At 49.0% G+C, this 18,179-nt stretch overlaps 1 protein-coding gene across 1 annotated transcript; it reads left to right on the top strand.

Moving 5' to 3' along the window:
* The first annotated feature begins 4,072 nt into the window (after positions 1-4,072).
* On the top strand, positions 4,073-7,040 carry LOC109785584 (exocyst complex component EXO70C1-like). Its single transcript, XM_020344176.1, has 3 exons — positions 4,073-4,392; positions 4,865-5,243; positions 6,330-7,040. Exons 1-3 carry the CDS (start codon positions 4,073-4,075, stop codon positions 7,038-7,040), a joined length of 1,410 nt encoding a protein of 469 aa, XP_020199765.1.
* Positions 7,041-18,179: the final 11,139 nt, after the last annotated feature.

Here is an 18,179-nt window from a genome sequence, read left to right on the forward strand (position 1 = left end):
TCCGTTCCACAGAACTACCACATTTTTAAAAGTGGCTGAAAATTACCAAAAAATTGAAATCTCGTGACTAAAAACTATTACTTTCGGATAATGGCCGGTTTAGACGATTTAAATGCATTTATGACAGGTGGACCCCACCCATCAGCGCTGACGTGGCAGCAAAGTTAACTTCGTTATTCCGGACCGTTAAGTAGACCGTTATGACAGGTGGGGCCCACACGTCATTCTTGTTCCTCCTCTCTTTCTTTGGCATTTCCTTGAACACCTCGTGTGCACCAGCGCTTGAGCTCCGAATCCTCCATGGTGACACCCCGGCGCAACACCTCCCGGGCGTTGGTCCGGGACTGGAGATGGCGGCGCAACCACGAAGGCCGGAGCCGCCTCAGCCACGCCGGCGAGCACCGCCTTCCTGAATAGCTCGGCCGCAAACTCCTCGAATTGAACCCGCGAGAGCTCGCCAGCGGCTTCCAGCCCAGCAGCTGGCACCGCAGAGTCTACGCGAAAGTCGCGGCGGCGGTGAGGGAACGCAGCGGCGGACGATAGAGAGCAAGCCTCGAAGGGCCGAGCGGAGGCGCGCGAACGCGTCCGCGAGCTGGTAGGGGAGGATGCTGGTGAAGGCGTGTTGGGCGTCGGTGAGGCAGCGATCGAAGCCAGCGTCGGCGAAGCATCGGTCGAAGCCAGCGCCGCAACCGCACGCTCACCGGCGTCGCGGGCATGCTAGCCGGCCAATGGAGTGTCGCGGGCGTGCTAGCATGCAGCCGTGGCCTCGCGTGCACTGTGCTGGCTGTGCATGCTAGCTTGTGTGCGTGTGCAGCCGTGGCGTAGCCGCCGCCGCCGTGAGCGTGTGCGCCGCCGTGCGTGAGTGAGCGCCGACGATGGACGGTGGCAGAGGTGGCTTGCAGATACACACGAGGTGTTTGAAGAAATGCCAAAGAGAGGGAGAGAGGAGGAGGAAGAAGATTGATGCTGACGTGCGGGCCCCCACCTATAATAACAGTCAACTTAACGGTCACAATAAACAGAGTTGGCTTTGCCGCCACGTCAACGCTGACAGGTGGGGTCCGCTTGTCATAAATGCGTTTAAATTGTCTAAACTGACCGTTATCCGAAATTGATAGTTTTTAGTCAGGAGATTCCAAGTTTTTGACAGTTTTCGGCCACTTTTAAAAATGTGATAGTTTTATGGGACGAAAGTCCCAATTGTGATAGTTTTTTGTCAAACACTTCGTTGTAACAAGATGTGCACCGAAGAAGTTGCAGCAGCTCAAAGACCACGCAGCAGTAAAGAAGGCCCAAGTTGAACAAATTCAGAAGGAGCAGAGCAAAGCAGAGGGCGTCACGGAAGGACCAAGACGATCAAGTCGCGCACCAGTCCCATCCGCACGATATGCAAGCAACGGCAACTCTTGGATCACTATGTCACTGACAGGGTTAACGTGGGACCCGTTTGTGAGTGTGTGAGACTTTGGCCAGATTTAGTATTTAAATGGAAGTATTGGTCAATGCCTAGTATGTGCACATGGCCCTGAAGATGTTAGACACCTGTTATTTGTTCTGTGAGCGGGCAGTGAAGATATGGCACTTACTTGGTCCATCAAGTGACATCTCTGAAGCAATGCAAGATGACAGATCAGGCTCTGTGGTTCTTGAGCATTTACTCAGACGGCCAGATGATCCAATACCAAACTTATCCAGTGTCGGATGCAAGGAAGGTAACAAACACACCATGACCAGCACACTCCGGTTACTAGAAGCGTGCTGTCTGTTTGTGCTATATGTCAGAATTTCCAAAGAACGCAGGCTTCTAAAAAAACAGCAGCTGATCGTTCATGTGTTAAGTGGAGCAAACCACCTGATGGTCTAGTAAAGGTCAGTGTAGATGCTTCTTTTCATGCAGAGGAGGGTAGAGGAACGATAGTGGCTGTCATCAAAGGTTCCCATCGGGTATTTCTTGCAGCTACATGCAATACGCTAGCGCAAACTCTTGATGCGCATACTGCTGAAGCGTTGGCAATGTACCATGGTCTGCTACTTAGCCAATAATTTGGGTTTTCACAGAATCTAGACAGAGACAGATGCATCTGAGGTGGTTGATTCTTGCTCGGGACAATGTAGATTATGGTGTGAGGCGTCGGCAATGTTTGCAAATTGCTTCATCATGGCTGGTCCAACTGGTGATGTTCAGTCTATGCATTGTTTCCGTGAAGCGAATGGAGTAGCCCATCTTAGCTGAATTTGCATGCGATAATTCTTCTTCTTGTAATTGGTTTGATGAGAACAGATTACAAACTGAAACCCTCGCAAGGGCGGACTTGTGCTCGTTGTGTTGAGGCTGTACCGAATCCTCCCTTAATTATCTGAGTAATCGAGCGTGTGGTGTAAGCCTCTGCTGTGATTACAGTCTTGTTCAGAACTTCAGATCAGTGTTAATTGTTCTCCTGAGTGCTGACCGGGAAGGACTCCTCTACGGCGGCCACCTAGGTATCATGCCCTGCCTTCTCCCGCTGCGTCCCGATCGTCGCCACCGCGCAGAACTTCCTTCCTTTCCCGCCCTTTCCCGCGCGACACGAAACAAGCAGAAGCTGCAACGGAGTTACGGAACACAGACGGATGCGACGCCCCCGCCATGAAGCACGACGACGAGGAGGAGGAGCCACGGGACGGGAGCACTTTTTGGATTGTTGAACCGTCCGCGTGGCCGCACTTTGGATTCGGTCCGTGGCCCGCCACACTGGGCTGTTCTCTCATGAACAACTCGGCAGACCATGGCGACAACTCCGCGGTCAGGTCCCACGACGCGCCAAGTAGCTCCGCCTAGCCGTGCAGCTCGATTTGGCTGCTTGATCTGTTCGCACAGGAGGTCGCCACGCCTGAGCCGGTCGGAGTCGTCGGCGATGTGCGGGGCACTAGGGCGTAGTCCTATATATCCTTTACGTACAACTGCTGGCCATGGTGTGGTGTGGTCGTCATCACGCGGAAGAAAATCGTATACGACCAGGCCGTACAGGCCCAAACGGGAGACCCACCTCTCAAAGCAGCCATTAATCCCCTTCGCCAAATCCCAATTTCTATAGCTCAGGTTCGATGTTCAAACTCCAGCCGCCGCCGGTGCCTCGTTGCCCAGCTGCCGACGAGTCACACCCGTCACCGTGCCAACGGCAGACCTCAAGGCCCACGCTTGGGCATAGATCCGGCCGCGCCGCCGCGACCCGATCCGGTCACGCTGCCGCCGTCCCTGGCGACCGCGACGCACCGGATCGCGAGGCCTCCTGCCGCGGGGGAGCGAAGTCGCCGAGGCGCCGCCACCACCCGTCGTGGCGTCCGGCCCACCGCCACGCTCCGGCCCGGGGGCGCCGGCCCGCGCCAGCCCCATGCGAGCGAGAGGGCCCGAGTCCCCGCCGCCGCCGGCGACGACCAGGCTTCGCCTGGCAGCACCCTTGGGCGGCGGCGAGGGAGGAGGACGAGGAGTGGGGGAGGGCCGGTCGACGGGATCTGGGGGCCTCCCGGCCACCCACGCGGGGGCCGACTCGGGAGGAGGAGCCGCCCACGGAACCCAACCGTTGAGTTGTGGCAGAGGACCCCCAACAGCGACACCAATTTCGGTGGGCAAGTTGCCATCTGCGTTCCTTGCTCCGGCGACTCGTTGCCGTTGTTGGGCTCTGCTATATTTTGTGTGTCGCCGGCGAGATGGGTAGAGATGGCTATGGTTTGTATGGTCGTGGGAATCGGGGTGGGCTGAAACTTGGAAACGATGAACCATGGCCGCTGCTTTAAGATTCGGGATGCCACGTGTCGCATAGAGAGGTGGGTCTCCCGTTTGTGCCTGTACGACCTGGTCGTATACGATTTTCTTCCCATCACGCGGCCATGGTCTGCACCGGCCCCGGTCCAGCACTTGTCAGTCGCTGTCAGGCGGATCCGGCAATAGGTGTTTTTTCTTAAATTATATTGGGAGCTCTCATCGGAATTATCGACGTATCATTGGCAATTAGTGTTGATTCAGGGCCGGCACTTCTCTCATAGTTTTCTCCCCTGCCGATCTCTTCGAGTTCCACAAAGTAAAGATAGTAGCATGGCAGACCACCTGTCAAGCGTGTTTACCAGAGTCTTATTGCGAGGTAGCAGCAGCACAGAGGGGCAGCTTGCTTCCGTGCTGGAGGAGAGGACCACCGGCTTCACAGATGTCTTGGGTCCGCCGCCCAACTCCTACCGCAACTCAATCCGGAACGTCGGCGTCGTCTTCCCTGAGTGGCACATCAGATCGAGTCTCTCCTCCCAATCCGGTCAAAGTGGATCCAACTACGACTACAGCGACTCCGGTGACTCGAGGTCCAACAACACCGGCTACTCCTCCAACGCGGCGTCCGTGTCAGCGGACCTGGGTACCAGCGAGTGTTGGAATTGATCTCGGTCAAAACAAATCGAGAGAAAAGGGGATCTCAACTCCGACGCATGTGCCTTGATGGGGCACCAAACCAACTGTTTTGGTCTCGGTCCCGCCTCCTTAGCACCTGATATATATAAGGAAAAAGGACCCCTCCTGTGCTAACTAACAATCTGCACGGTAAGTCCCTCTCTAACCACCGATCTTAATGAGGTTCTAACGGAGACGAAGGCCGTCTACCACCGCCGGCTACATCAGGGCAGTGCCGGCGGCACCCTGTACGTCTACACCGACCAGCTGCTGCACCACCCATCTGCTGACTTTCTTCTCCGGCCCATCTCCTCGCTGGTGGAGACTTTAAGGTGGACCTGCTAATGGATCAAGACAATCATGGTTAGTTCATAATCTTCTGTATAAGAGGTGTTCTAATCTAGATATCAAGATCCTATTATGTTAATTCTGAAGAATTATTTCTAACAGCGAGCTCACGAAGATTGCTCAGAGAATGGTCAGCGACGGCTACACCCAGCGCATGGTACGAGCATTCCACAACACATCTCTCACGGGAACAATTGGCCCGGACCCTGCGCTGAAGAATTGGTTCATCGAGCTAGACGTCGACTGGGTTCTTTATTCACGGCTGCAGCTCCAGCTCCAAAAGGTGACTGCGTATTGGCTCCAAGAATTGGTCCAGAGGTGGATCCGAGCTCTCATCATAATTGTTGCCAGTATCAAGGAAGTAATGCTTGTCCACGACCACGAGGCACTGGCTGTCACACGGTTTGGCAAAGCAAGTATCTCAACAATGCTCGTGGTTGTTGACACCATACTCAGAGTTATCGAGGAGGATAAGCTACAGGTTGTCCTACATCAAGATGGCAACGGGGACGAAACGCATCGGGTTTTGCCTTCCTAAACCCATCCCCACGAGAAAATCGTAAACCCGTCCCCGTCCCCATCACCATGCGTGGGGCTAGTTTTCTGCCCGTCCCCTAAACCCATCGGGTTTCGGGGAACCCACGAGAAAATCAAAATATTTAAACAAACATAGTGGTGACAAAGAATAACATTTCAGCAGCACAACTTGAGCAATTTTCAACAGAAACCAACAGTAGATGGTTCAATAGCTATATAGAGTGTATTTCAACAGCATGATGCCACATTTCAGCAACAAAGATGATCAGATTTCAGCCATACATGGTTCAACAAGATGTGCAATTACACAAGTTCTAAAATAGAATTCTTGGTTCACAAATCACGAGCATAAACAAGACCATCTTCAAGCATCCAAAAGACATCTTCAAGGGAGGTGGTTGGTATCTTTCACATCTCCAAGCCTCCAAAAGACCATCTTCAAATCTTCCAATGCCAAATCAAAGTGCCAAGTCCTAGGGAAGATCAAAATTCGCTCAAGTTAAAGTTAAACATGAAAAAAAAATGCAGATTGGTATATGAAATTTGCAACTAATTGTACTTCACCTGCATTCCCTCTTGAATGTCTTGAGAACAACTCCAAAAGCTTTGTCCTTATTCATTGTCAGCATCTATGAGAATCAAATAAGTAGTAATGAACATCTTATGAAACATTGCAGCAAGATAATGATAAATTTTATGATGATATGTAAAGAAAATGCTTGGTAAAAAATGTATTTTGCCGGGTTTGCCGGGTTTCGCGTTCGGAGACTATTGAAACGGGTGCAAACCCACGAAACGTGTCGGGTTGTATAATGTGCCCAATAACAGCCCCGCGGGGATGAAAAGACGCCCATCCCCGTCCCCTAATAGGGTAAAAACCCGCGGGGACGCGAGTTTCGGGGTCCCATTGCCATCTTGAGTCCTACACATGTATATTTGCGTCTCCAGAACATCATACATGATTATGATGATGCCCGTAGTCTCTTTGGAAGCTCAACACATTTTCGATGAGATACGCGTCTCGTTGAAGACAGAAGAGAATGGGTTAACTCAGGTCATATCCAACACCATGATGGACATCAGATCATATTATTGTGACAACCCGTGGACTATCGAGATTGCACGAAGCGGAGGAAGAGTTCACAGAAAGATTCAGTTTCTTGTGCATTGCATACTGTCGATGAGGAAAGCATGTGCTTCGACGCTCAACTCTGCACAAAGCCAAAACACTGTAAAGCTTCGTGACGCCATAGATGAAACAATCGATTATCTTAAGGATCAGCTTCTGAGAAAATCGGAATGGTTCTTGGATCCAAGGCTCAGGTCTATGTTCCTACTCAACAATTCCTATTTTGTTGCTCAGGCGATGTCTCACTCTCACCCATCGGGAATTAAACTTACACCAGAATGCGAGAAGTACATGGATTTATATCTTCACTTTTCTTGGGGACATGTGTTGTCCTGCATACCGAAATCGAATTTTCCTGGACTTCTACGTCGTTGGATCAACACTTCTCCACTAGCTAAATTTGAGTCAGCATTTCATAAAACATACCAGACTCAGAAGTTCTGGAAGGTTCCGGACCCCCAGCTCAGAGATGTGCTGCGCAGAGCTATTATCGAGAGAGTCATTTCAGGTTCCCGTGACTACCTGAAGGAGCATCCAGAGCTAGCTGAACAGGTTAGCCAGGGAAGCAACAGTCCCGAGGTTTTGGAGGACATGCTGGGAGAGTTTTTTTAAGGATGAAAGCTATTTGAGGCATCAGCCAGTCACCCGACAAATAAGAGACCGAAGTTATGTTTCCTCGTTGTACTTAGAATTATTTCTTTCCTTTTGAAGTGAAGTAGTAATATGAATTTCGTTGGTTGCTGAAGTCTCGGATAGTGCATAATATGGGAGTGTGGCCTTGCAAAGGACGAGCTCCATGGAGCTCGATCGTTTTGCAAAAAAAAATCAAAATATATTTAAAAGTTTCAAAAAATGCCAATTTTTTTCCTACAAATACATATGCATATACTTCAAGTATGTATAATTTTTCATCAACTAATTTGATTATTTGCATGCTACACAAAAAAGACAAAGTTTGTCTTTTTGTCTTTTTGTACATCACATATGAATATATATGTTCATGAAAATTTATACATGTATACTGCAAGTATATGTCTACATGAAAACATTTTTTCAGATTTATTTTGAGATATGGAAAAGGTATTTTGGCTGAAAAAAATATATAGAGCTCAATGGAGCTCGGCTTCTGCAAGCACTTACCGCATCAAATGGTGACATTCTCCGTGTGATCTTATTTGATGTCCAGACTGTATGCCGGGTACCTTTCCATTCTGCTTATGTGTCAATTTCATTCATAGTCTTCCTCTAATAATTAAACGCTTGTAGATAACTGACACGCTTAGTTTTGAGTTTACACAACATTCTATACGCACTTATTTTCATCTAGTTTAGTAAAACATGATATGTAGCAGTTAAACAGAGTCCATTCTGACAGAACAATGGATGGACAGATATACAAGGAGTTTCAATGTACTTCCGTTACATGATGAAGAGGTGATAGAACCCATTCGTGATTTCAGCAAGTTCACTTTGATTAATGAGCTCTTCTTCTCGCCCCGCGCGACCGAAGGGGAACCCTAGCCGCCACCTTCTCGAGAGCCTCCCCACTCCCTCTACCCTTGCCGCCGCCTTTGGGCGCTGCCGGGCGAAGCCCGGTCGGCAACGGCGGCGGCGGTGGGGATATAAATTCCACAGCACCGCAAAGCTTTCTATCTAGAATCTGGGGGTAAAACTTTCAGATTTTTTCATCCAGCGTAAATATAAGAATTAAGATTTGTTTGGTTAAAAAAATCTTATTTTTAGTATTTATGTCGGACCAAAAAATATGAAAGTTTTATCTCACATTCTAGTTAGGAAGCTTTATTGTGCTGCAAAGTTTGAGATTCAAGACATGTTCTATATGGAAGAAACAAAAAAGAGAAATTTACATGTAAAATATTAGTTGTGTTGCACAGATCTCAAAGCAACATTGAAGAGCTAAGATAGATGGGCCTGGGTGCAGCTGCTGCTCAAAAAATCTGCGTCCGGGTCCGCGATGGTGCGGTGTGGTGGCTGCGGTGGGGCTTGCGGTTGTCTAACCTTCCCCGGATGGAGTATGGATGGCTGTGTTGGGGATCGTAGCAGAATTTTAAAATTTCCTACGCATCACCAAGATCCATCTATGGAGTATACTAGCAACGAGGGGAAAGGAGTGCATCTACATACCCTTGTAGATCGCGAGCGGAAGCGTTCCAATGAACAGGGTTGATGGAGTCGTACTCGCCGTGATCCAAATCACCGATGACCGAGTGCCGAACGGACGGCACCTCCGCGTTCAACACACGTACGGAGCAGCGACGTCTCCTCCTTCTTGATCCAGCAAGGGGGAAGGAGAGGTTGATGGAGATCCAGCAGCACGACGGCGTGGTGGTGGAAGTAGCGGGATCTCGGCAGGGCTTCGCCAAGCTTCTGCGAGAGGGAGAGGTGTTGCAGGGGGAGAGGGAGGCGCCAGGGGCTGTGGTGCTGCTGCCCTCCCTCCCCCCACTATTTATAGGCCCCCTGAAGGGGGGGGGCGCCGGCCCTGGAACCCATCTACATGGGGGGGGGGGGGGGCGGCCAAGAGGGAAGGGGGTGGCTTCCCCCCCAAGCCAAGTGGGGCGCCCCCACCCCTAGGGTTTCCAACCCTAGGCGCAGGGGGAGGCCCAAGGGGGGGCGCCCCAGCCCACTAAGGGCTGGTTCCCTTCCCACTTCAGCCCATGGGGCCCTCCGGGATAGGTGGCCCCACCCGGTGGACCCCCGGGACCCTTCCGGTGGTCCCGGTACAATACCGATAACCCCCGAAACTTTCCCGGTGGCCGAAACTGGACTTCCTATATATAATTCTTCACCTCCGGACCATTCCGGAACTCCTCGTGACGTCCGGGATCTCATCCGGGACTCCGAACAACTTTCGGGTTTCCGCATACTAATATCTCTATAACCCTAGCGTCACCGAACCTTAAGTGTGTAGACCCTACGGGTTCGGGAGACATGCAGACATGACCGAGACGCCTCTCCGGTCAATAACCAACAGCGGGATCTGGATACCCATGTTGGCTCCCACATGTTCCACGATGATCTCATCGGATGAACCACGATGTCGAGGATTCAATCAATCCCGTATACAATTCCCTTTGTCAATCGGTATGTTACTTGCCCGAGATTCGATCGTCGGTATCCCAATACCTTGTTCAATCTCGTTACCGGCAAGTCTCTTTACTTGTACCGTAATGCATGATCCCGTGGCTAACTCCTTAGTCACATTGAGCTCATTATGATGATGCATTACCGAGTGGGCCCAGAGATACCTCTCCGTCATACGGAGTGACAAATCCGAGTCTCGATCCGTGTCAACCCAACAGACACTTTCAGAAATACCCGTAGTGTACCTTTATAGTCACCCAGTTACGTTGTGACGTTTGGTACACCCAAAGCACTCCTACGGCATCCGGGAGTTACACGATCTCATGGTCTAAGGAAAAGATACTTGACATTGGAAAAGCTCTAGCAAACAAACTACACGATCTTTGAGCTATGCTTAGGATCGAGTCTTGTCCATCACATCATTCTCCTAATGATGTGATCCCGTTATCAATGACATCCAATGTCCATAGTCAGGAAACCATGACTATCTGTTGATCAACGAGCTAGTCAACTAGAGGCTTACTAGGGACACGTTGTGGTCTATGTATTCACACATGTATTACGATTTCCGGATAACACAATTATAGCATGAACAATAGACAATTATCATGAACAAAGAAATATAATAATAACCATTTATTATTGCCTCTAGGGCATATTTCCAACAGTATCCCACTTGCACTAGAGTCAATAATCTAGTTACATTGTGATGAATCGAGCACCCATAGCGTTCTGGTGTTGATCATGTTTTGCTCTAGGGAGAGGTTTAGTCAACGGATCTGCTACATTCAGGTCTGTATGTACTTTACAAATATCTATGTCTCCATTTTGAACACTTTCACGAATGGAGTTGAAGCGACACTTGATATGCCTGGTCTTCCTGTGAAACCTGGGCTCCTTGGCAAGGGAAATAACTCCAGTGTTGTCACAGAAGAGAGTCATCGGGCCCGACGCATTGGGAATCACCCCTAGGTCGGTAATGAACTCCTTCATCCAGACTGCTTCTTGCGCTGCCTCTGAGGCTGCCATGTACTCCGCTTCACATGTAGATCCCGCCACGACGCTTTGCTTGCAACTGCACCAGCTTACTGCTCCTCCATTCAAAATATACACGTATCCGGTTTGTGACTTCGAGTCATCCAGATCTGTGTGGAAGCTAGCGTCGACGTAACCCTTTACGACGAGCTCTTCGTCACCTCCATAAACGAGAAAAATATCCTTAGTCCTCTTCAGGTACTTCAGGATATTCTTGACCGCTGTCCAGTGTTCCATGCTGGGATTACTTTGGTACCTTCCTACCAAACTTACGGCAAGGTTTACATCAGGTCTGGTACACAGCATGGCATACATAATAGACCCTATGGCCGAGGCATAGGGGATGACACTCATCTTTTCTCTATCTTCTGCCGTGGTCGGGCATTGAGCCGTGCTTAATTGCACACCTTGCAATACATGCAAGAACCCCTTCTTGGACTGATCCATATTGAACTTCTTCAATATCTTGTCAAGGTACGTACTCTGTGAAAGACCAATGAGGCGTCTTGATCTATCTCTATAGATCTTGATGCCTAATATATAAGCAGCTTCTCCAAGGTCCTTCATTGAAAAACACTTATTCAAATAGGCCTTTATACTTTCCAAGAATTCTATATCATTTCCCATCAATAGTATGTCATCTATATATAATAAGAGAAATTCTACAGAGCTCCCACTCACTTTCTTGTAAACACAGGCTTCTCCATAAGTCTGTGTAAACCCAAACGCTTTGATCATCTCATCAAAACGAATGTTCCAACTCCGAGATGCTTGCACCAGCCCATAGATTGAGCGCTGGAGCTTGCATACTTTGTCAGCATTCTTAGGATCGACAAAACCTTCCGGCTGCATCATATACAATTCTTCCTTAAGGAAGCCATTAAGGAATGCCGTTTTGACGTCCATCTGCCATATCTCATAATCATAGTATGCGGCAATTGCTAACATGATTCGGACGGACTTCAGCTTCGCTACGGGTGAGAAAGTCTCATCGTAGTCAACCCCTTGAACTTGTCGATAACCCTTAGCGACAAGTCGAGCCTTATAGATGGTCACATTACCATCCGCGTCTGTCTTCTTCTTAAAGATCCATTTGTTTTCTATGGCTCGCCGATCATCAGGCAAGTCAGTCAAAGTCCATACTTCGTTTTCATACATGGATCCTATCTCGGATTTCATGGCTTCTAGCCATTTGTCGGAATCCGGGCCCGCCATCGCTTCTTCATAGTTCGAAGGTTCACCATTGTCTAACAACATGATTTCCAGGACAGGGTTGCCGTACCACTCTGGTGCGGAACGTGTCCTTGTGGACCTACGAAGTTCAGCAGTAACTTGATCCGAAGCTTCATGATCATCATCATTAACTTCCTCCCCAGTCGGTGTAGGCACCACAGGAACATCTTCCCGCGCTGCGCTACTTTCCGGTTCGAAAGGGGTGACTATCACCTCATCAAGTTCCACTTTCCTCCCACTTATTCTTTCGAGAGAAACTCTTTCTCCAGAAAGGACCCGTTCTTGGCAACAAAGATCTTGCCTTCGGATCTGAGGTAGAAGGTATACCCAATGGTTTCCTTAGGGTATCCTATGAAGACGCATTTTTCCGACTTGGGTTCGAGCTTTTCAGGTTGAAGTTTCTTGACATAAGCATCGCATCCCCAAACTTTTAGAAACGACAGCTTAGGTTTCTTCCCAAACCATAATTCATACGGTGTCGTCTCAACGGATTTCGACGGAGCCCTATTTAAAGTGAATGCGGCAGTCTCTAAAGCATAGCCCCAAAATGAGAGCGGTAGATCGGAAAGAGACATCATAGATCGCACCATATCCAATAGAGTGCGATTACGACGTTCGGACACACCATTTCGCTGAGGTGTTCCAGGCGGCGTGAGTTGTGAAACGATTCCACATTTCTTTAAGTGTGTACCAAATTCGTGACTTAAATATTCTCCACCACGATCTGATTGTAAGAATTTTATTTTCCTGTCACGTTGATTCTCAACCTCACTCTGAAATTCCTTGAACTTTTCAAAGGTTTCAGACTTGTGTTTCATTAGGTAGACATAACCATATCTACCTAAGTCATCAGTGAGAGTGAGAACATAACGATATCCTCCGCGAGCCTCAACACTCATTGGACCGCACACATCGGTATGTATGATTTCCAATAAGTTGGTTGCTCGCTCCATTGTTCCGGAGAACGGAGTCTTGGTCATCTTACCCATGAGGCATGGTTCGCACGTGTCAAATGATTCGTAATCAAGAGACTCCAAAAGTCCATCTGCATGGAGCTTCTTCATGCGCTTGACACCAATGTGACCAAGGCGGCAGTGCCACAAGTATGTGGGACTATCGTTATCAACTTTACATCTTTTGGTATTCACACTATGAATATGTGTAACATCATGTTCGAGATTCATCAAGAATAAACCATTGACCAGCGGGGCATGACTATAAAACATATCTCTCATATAAATAGAACAACCATTATTCTCGGATTTAAATGAGTAGCCATCTCGAATTAAACGAGATCCAGATACAATGTTCATGCTCAAAGCTGGCACTAAATAACAATTATTGAGGTTTAAAACTAATCCCGTAGGTAAATGCAGAGGTAGCGTGCCGACGGCGATCACATCGACCTTGGAACCATTCCCGACGCGCATCGTCACCTCGTCCTTTGCCAGTCTCCGATTATTCCGCAGTTCCTGTTTTGAGTTACAAATATGAGCAACCGCACCGGTATCAAATACCCAGGAGCTACTACGAGTACTGGTAAGGTACACATCAATTACATGTATATCACATATACCTTTGGTGTTGCCGGCCTTCTTGTCCGCTAAGTATTTGGGGCAGTTCCGCTTCCAGTGACCACTTCCCTTGCAATAAAAGCACCCAGTCTCAGGCTTGGGTCCATTCCTTGGCTTCTTCCCGGCAACTGGCTTACCGGGCGCGGCAACTCCCTTGCCGTCCTTCTTGAAGTTCTTCTTACCCTTGCCTTTCTTGAACTTAGTGGTTTTATTCACCATTAACACTTGATGTTCTTTTCTGATCTCCACCTCCGCTGATTTCAGCATTGAATATACCTCAGGAATGGTCTTTTCCATCCCCTGCATATTGAAGTTCATCACAAAGCTCTTGTAGCTCGGTGGAAGCGACTGAAGGATTCTGTCAATGACCGCGTCATCCGGGAGATTAACTCCCAGCTGAGACAAGCGGTTGTGTAACCCAGACATTCTGAGTATGTGCTCACTAACAGAACTATTTTCCTCCATTTTACAGCTGAAGAACTTGTCGGAGACTTCATATCTCTCGACCCGGGCATGAGCTTGGAAAACCATTTTCAGCTCCTCGAACATCTCATATGCTCCATGTTTCTCAAAACGCTTTTGGAGCCCCGGTTCTAAGCTGTAAAGCATGCCGCACTGAACGAGGGAGTAATCATCAGCACGTGATTGCCAAGCGTTCATAACGTCTTGGTTCTCTGGGATGGGTGCTTCACCTAGCGGTGCTTCTAAGACATAATCTTTCTTGGCAGCTATGAGGGTGATCCTTAGGTTCCGGACCCAGTCCGTATAGTTGCTGCCATCATCTTTCAGCTTGGTTTTCTCTAGGAACGTGTTGAAGTTGAGGACAACGTGGGCCATTTGATCTACAAGACATATTGTAAAGATTTTAGACTAAGTTCATGATAATTAAGTTCATCTAATCAAATTATTCAATGAACTCCCACTCAGATAGACATCCCTCTAGTCATCTAAGTGAAACATGATCCGAGTTAACTAGGCCGTGTCCGATCATCACGTGAGACGGACTAGTCAAGATCGGTGAACATCTCCATGTTGATCGTATCTTCTATACGACTCATGCTTGACCTTTTGGTCCTCCGTGTTCCGAGGCCATGTCTGTACATGCTAGGCTCGTCAAGTCAACCTAAGTGTATTGCGTGTGTTCCGAGGCCATGTCTGTACATGCTAGGCTCGTCAACACCCGTTGTATGCGAACGTTAGAATCTATCACACCCGATCATCACGTGGTGCTTCGAAACAACGAACCTTCGCCACGGTGCACAGTTAGGGGGAACACTTTCTTGAAATTATTATAAGGGATCATCTTACTTACTACCGTCGTTCTAAGCAAATAAGATGCAAAACATGATAAACATCACATGCAATCAAATAGTGACATGATATGGCCAATATCATTTTGCTCCTTTGATCTCCATCTTCGGGCCACCATGATCATCTTCGTCACCGGCATGACACCATGATCTCCATCATCATGATCTCCATCATTGTGTCTTCATGAAGTTGTCACGCCAACGATTACTTCTACTTCTATGGCTAACGCGCTTAGCAATAAAGTAAAGTAATTTACATGGCGTTATTCAATGACACGCAGGTCATACAAAAAATAAAGACAATTCCTATGGCTCCTGCCGGTTGTCATACTCATCGACATGCAAGTTGTGATTCCTATTACAAGAATATGATCAATCTCATACATCACATATATCATTCATCACATCTTCTGGCCATATCACATCACATAGCACATGCTGCAAAAACAAGTTAGACGTCCTCTAATTGTTGTTGCAAGTTTTTACGTGGCTTGTATAGGTTTCTAGCAAGAACGTTTCTTACCTACGTAAAACCGCAACGTGATATGCCAATTTCTATTTACCCTTCATAAGGCCCCTTTTCATCAAATCCGTTCCGACTAAAGTGGGAGAGACAGACACCCGCTAGCCACCTTATGCAACTAGTGCATGTCAGTCGGTGGAAACTGTCTCACGTAAGCGTACGTGTAAGGTCGGTCCGGGCCGCTTCATCCCACAATACCGCCGAAACAAGATAAGACTAGTAGCGGCAAGAAGAATTGGCAACATCTACGCCCACAACTGCTTTGTGTTCTACTCGTGCATAGTAACTACGCATAGGCCTGGCTCATGATGCTACTGTTGGGGATCGTAGCAGAATTTTAAAATTTCCTACGCATCACCAAGATCCATCTATGGAGTATACTAGCAACGAGGGGAAAGGAGTGCATCTACATACCCTTGTAGATCGCGAGTGGAAGCATTCCAATGAACGGGGTTGATGGAGTCGTACTCGCCGTGATCCAAATCACCGATGACCGAGTGTCGAACGGACGGCACCTCCGCGTTCAACACACGTACGGAGCAGCGACGTCTCCTCCTTCTTGATCCAGCAAGGGGGAAGGAGAGGTTGATGGAGATCCAGCAGCACGACGGCGTGGTGGTGGAAGTAGCGGGATCTCGGCAGGGCTTCGCCAAGCTTCTGCGAGAGGGAGAGGTGTTGCAGGGGGAGAGGGAGGCGCCAGGGGCTGTGGTGCTGCTGCCCTCCCTCCCCCCACTATTTATAGGCCCCCTGGAGGGGGGGGCGCCGGCCCTGGAACCCATCTACATGGGGGGGGGGGGCGGCCAAGAGGGAAGGGGGGTGGCTTCCCCCCAAGCCAAGTGGGGTGCCCCCCACCCCTAGGGTTTCCAACCCTAGGCGCAGGGGGAGGCCCAAGGGGGGGCGCCCCAGCCCACTAAGGGCTGGTTCCCTTCCCACTTCAGCCCATGGGGCCCTCCGGGATAGGTGGCCCCACCCGGTGGACCCCCGGGACCCTTCCGGTGGTCCCGGTACAATACCGATAACCCCCGAAACTTTCCCGGTGGCCGAAACTGGACTTTCTATATATAATTCTTCACCTCCGGACCATTCCGGAACTCCTCGTGACATCCGGGGTCTCATCCGGGACTCCGAACAACTTTCGGGTTTCCGCATACTAATATCTCTATAACCCTAGCGTCACTGAACCTTAAGTGTGTAGACCCTACGGGTTCGGGAGACATGCAGACATGACCGAGACGCCTCTCCAGTCAATAACCAACAGCGGGATCTGGATACCCATGTTGGCTCCCACATGTTCCACGATGATCTCATCGGATGAACCACGATGTCGAGGATTCAATCAATCCCGTATACAATTCCCTTTGTCAATCGGTATGTTACTTGCCCGAGATTCGATCGTCGGTATCCCAATACCTTGTTCAATCTCGTTACCGGCAAGTCTCTTTACTTGTACCGTAATGCATGATCCCGTGGCTAACTCCTTAGTCACATTGAGCTCATTATGATGATGCATTACCGAGTGGGCCCAGAGATACCTCTCCGTCATACGGAATGACAAATCCGAGTCTCGATCCATGTCAACCCAACAGACACTTTCAGAAATACCCGTAGTGTACCTTTATAGTCACCCAGTTACGTTGTGATGTTTGGTACACCCAAAGCACTCCTACGGCATCCGGGAGTTACACGATCTCATGGTCTAAGGAAAAGATACTTGACATTGGAAAAGCTCTAGCAAACGAACTACACGATCTTTGAGCTATGCTTAGGATCGAGTCTTGTCCATCACATCATTCTCCTAATGATGTGATCCCGTTATCAATGACATCCAATGTCCATAGTCAGGAAACCATGACTATCTGTTGATCAACGAGCTAGTCAACTAGAGGCTTACTAGGGACACGTTGTGGTCTATGTATTCACACATGTATTACGATTTCCGGATAACACAATTATAGCATGAACAATAGACAATTATCATGAACAAAGAAATATAATAATAACCATTTATTATTGCCTCTAGGGCATATTTCCAACAGGCTGGGCTATCCTTCCTACTAATGGGAGTGGTTTGGGGCAAAAGAAGCCTCCTTTTGCCCTTTACCGGTCGGCGGTGTCCATGTGTCGTGTTGGCAGAGGTGGAGTGGTCTCGGATGCCGGGGTGGCGGCCCTAGTGATGGGAGCCACGGGGCTCATGGGCAGAGCTTGCGGCTCAGGTGCGGGCTCGTTGCCATGGCCATGCGGGTGGCGTGGTGGCCGGTGCTTGATGTTCAGTGAGGGTGGTGCGGCAGGTGTCGGCTGGTCCCACCACATTTTGAAGGCGGAGAATTCATGTCGGGGATCATTCCTTGCCTAGTTTTGGCTAGGCCAACGGCGGTGGCGGTGGCCGTGGGCGTCATTACCTTCTTGAAGGTGTCGTCGCAACTTCTCTCCGTCCTTCGAGTGGCTCCGGTTGTAGACCTTGATCCTTTGGAGCAGGCGGCGACGACAGTTCGGTGACGTTCCCTTGTTGAAGGCGCCATCTTGGAGTCATCGGTCCATTGGGCGTGGCTTCGTCTCTTCGTGATGTTAGGTCATGGTGGAGGACTCCGACTTCCTAGCGCGACACTTGTCATTGCTTGGGGTGGTTTGGAGTATTGTAGTCGTTCTTCTACACCGTTGTATCTTGCCTTGGATACGTGTGGTGTGGCATCGTGTTGTATGTGCTAGATTGTATGGTCGTTGCTTTATATATGTGGGGTGTGAGCCTTTTTGGTATTAATTAGCTCTTCTCCACCACGCACCAGCCGAAGTTCTCATCAAGAGAAGCACCGCTGATTAACAATCATCAATCAGTAAACAAAAGAAGCACTAAGTTTTTTTTTGGGGGGGGGGGGGGGGGGGGAAGAAGCACTAAGCTGGTACCAACTATTGCCAAAACCATATGTACACGCAAAATTTAGAGACCTGCGTTGCTCTAGCACCAAAATTTGGAGAC

The sequence above is a fragment of the Aegilops tauschii genome, chromosome 2 (genome assembly GCF_002575655.3).
Source record: "Aegilops tauschii subsp. strangulata cultivar AL8/78 chromosome 2, Aet v6.0, whole genome shotgun sequence".
Classification (NCBI taxonomy): domain Eukaryota; kingdom Viridiplantae; phylum Streptophyta; class Magnoliopsida; order Poales; family Poaceae; genus Aegilops; species Aegilops tauschii.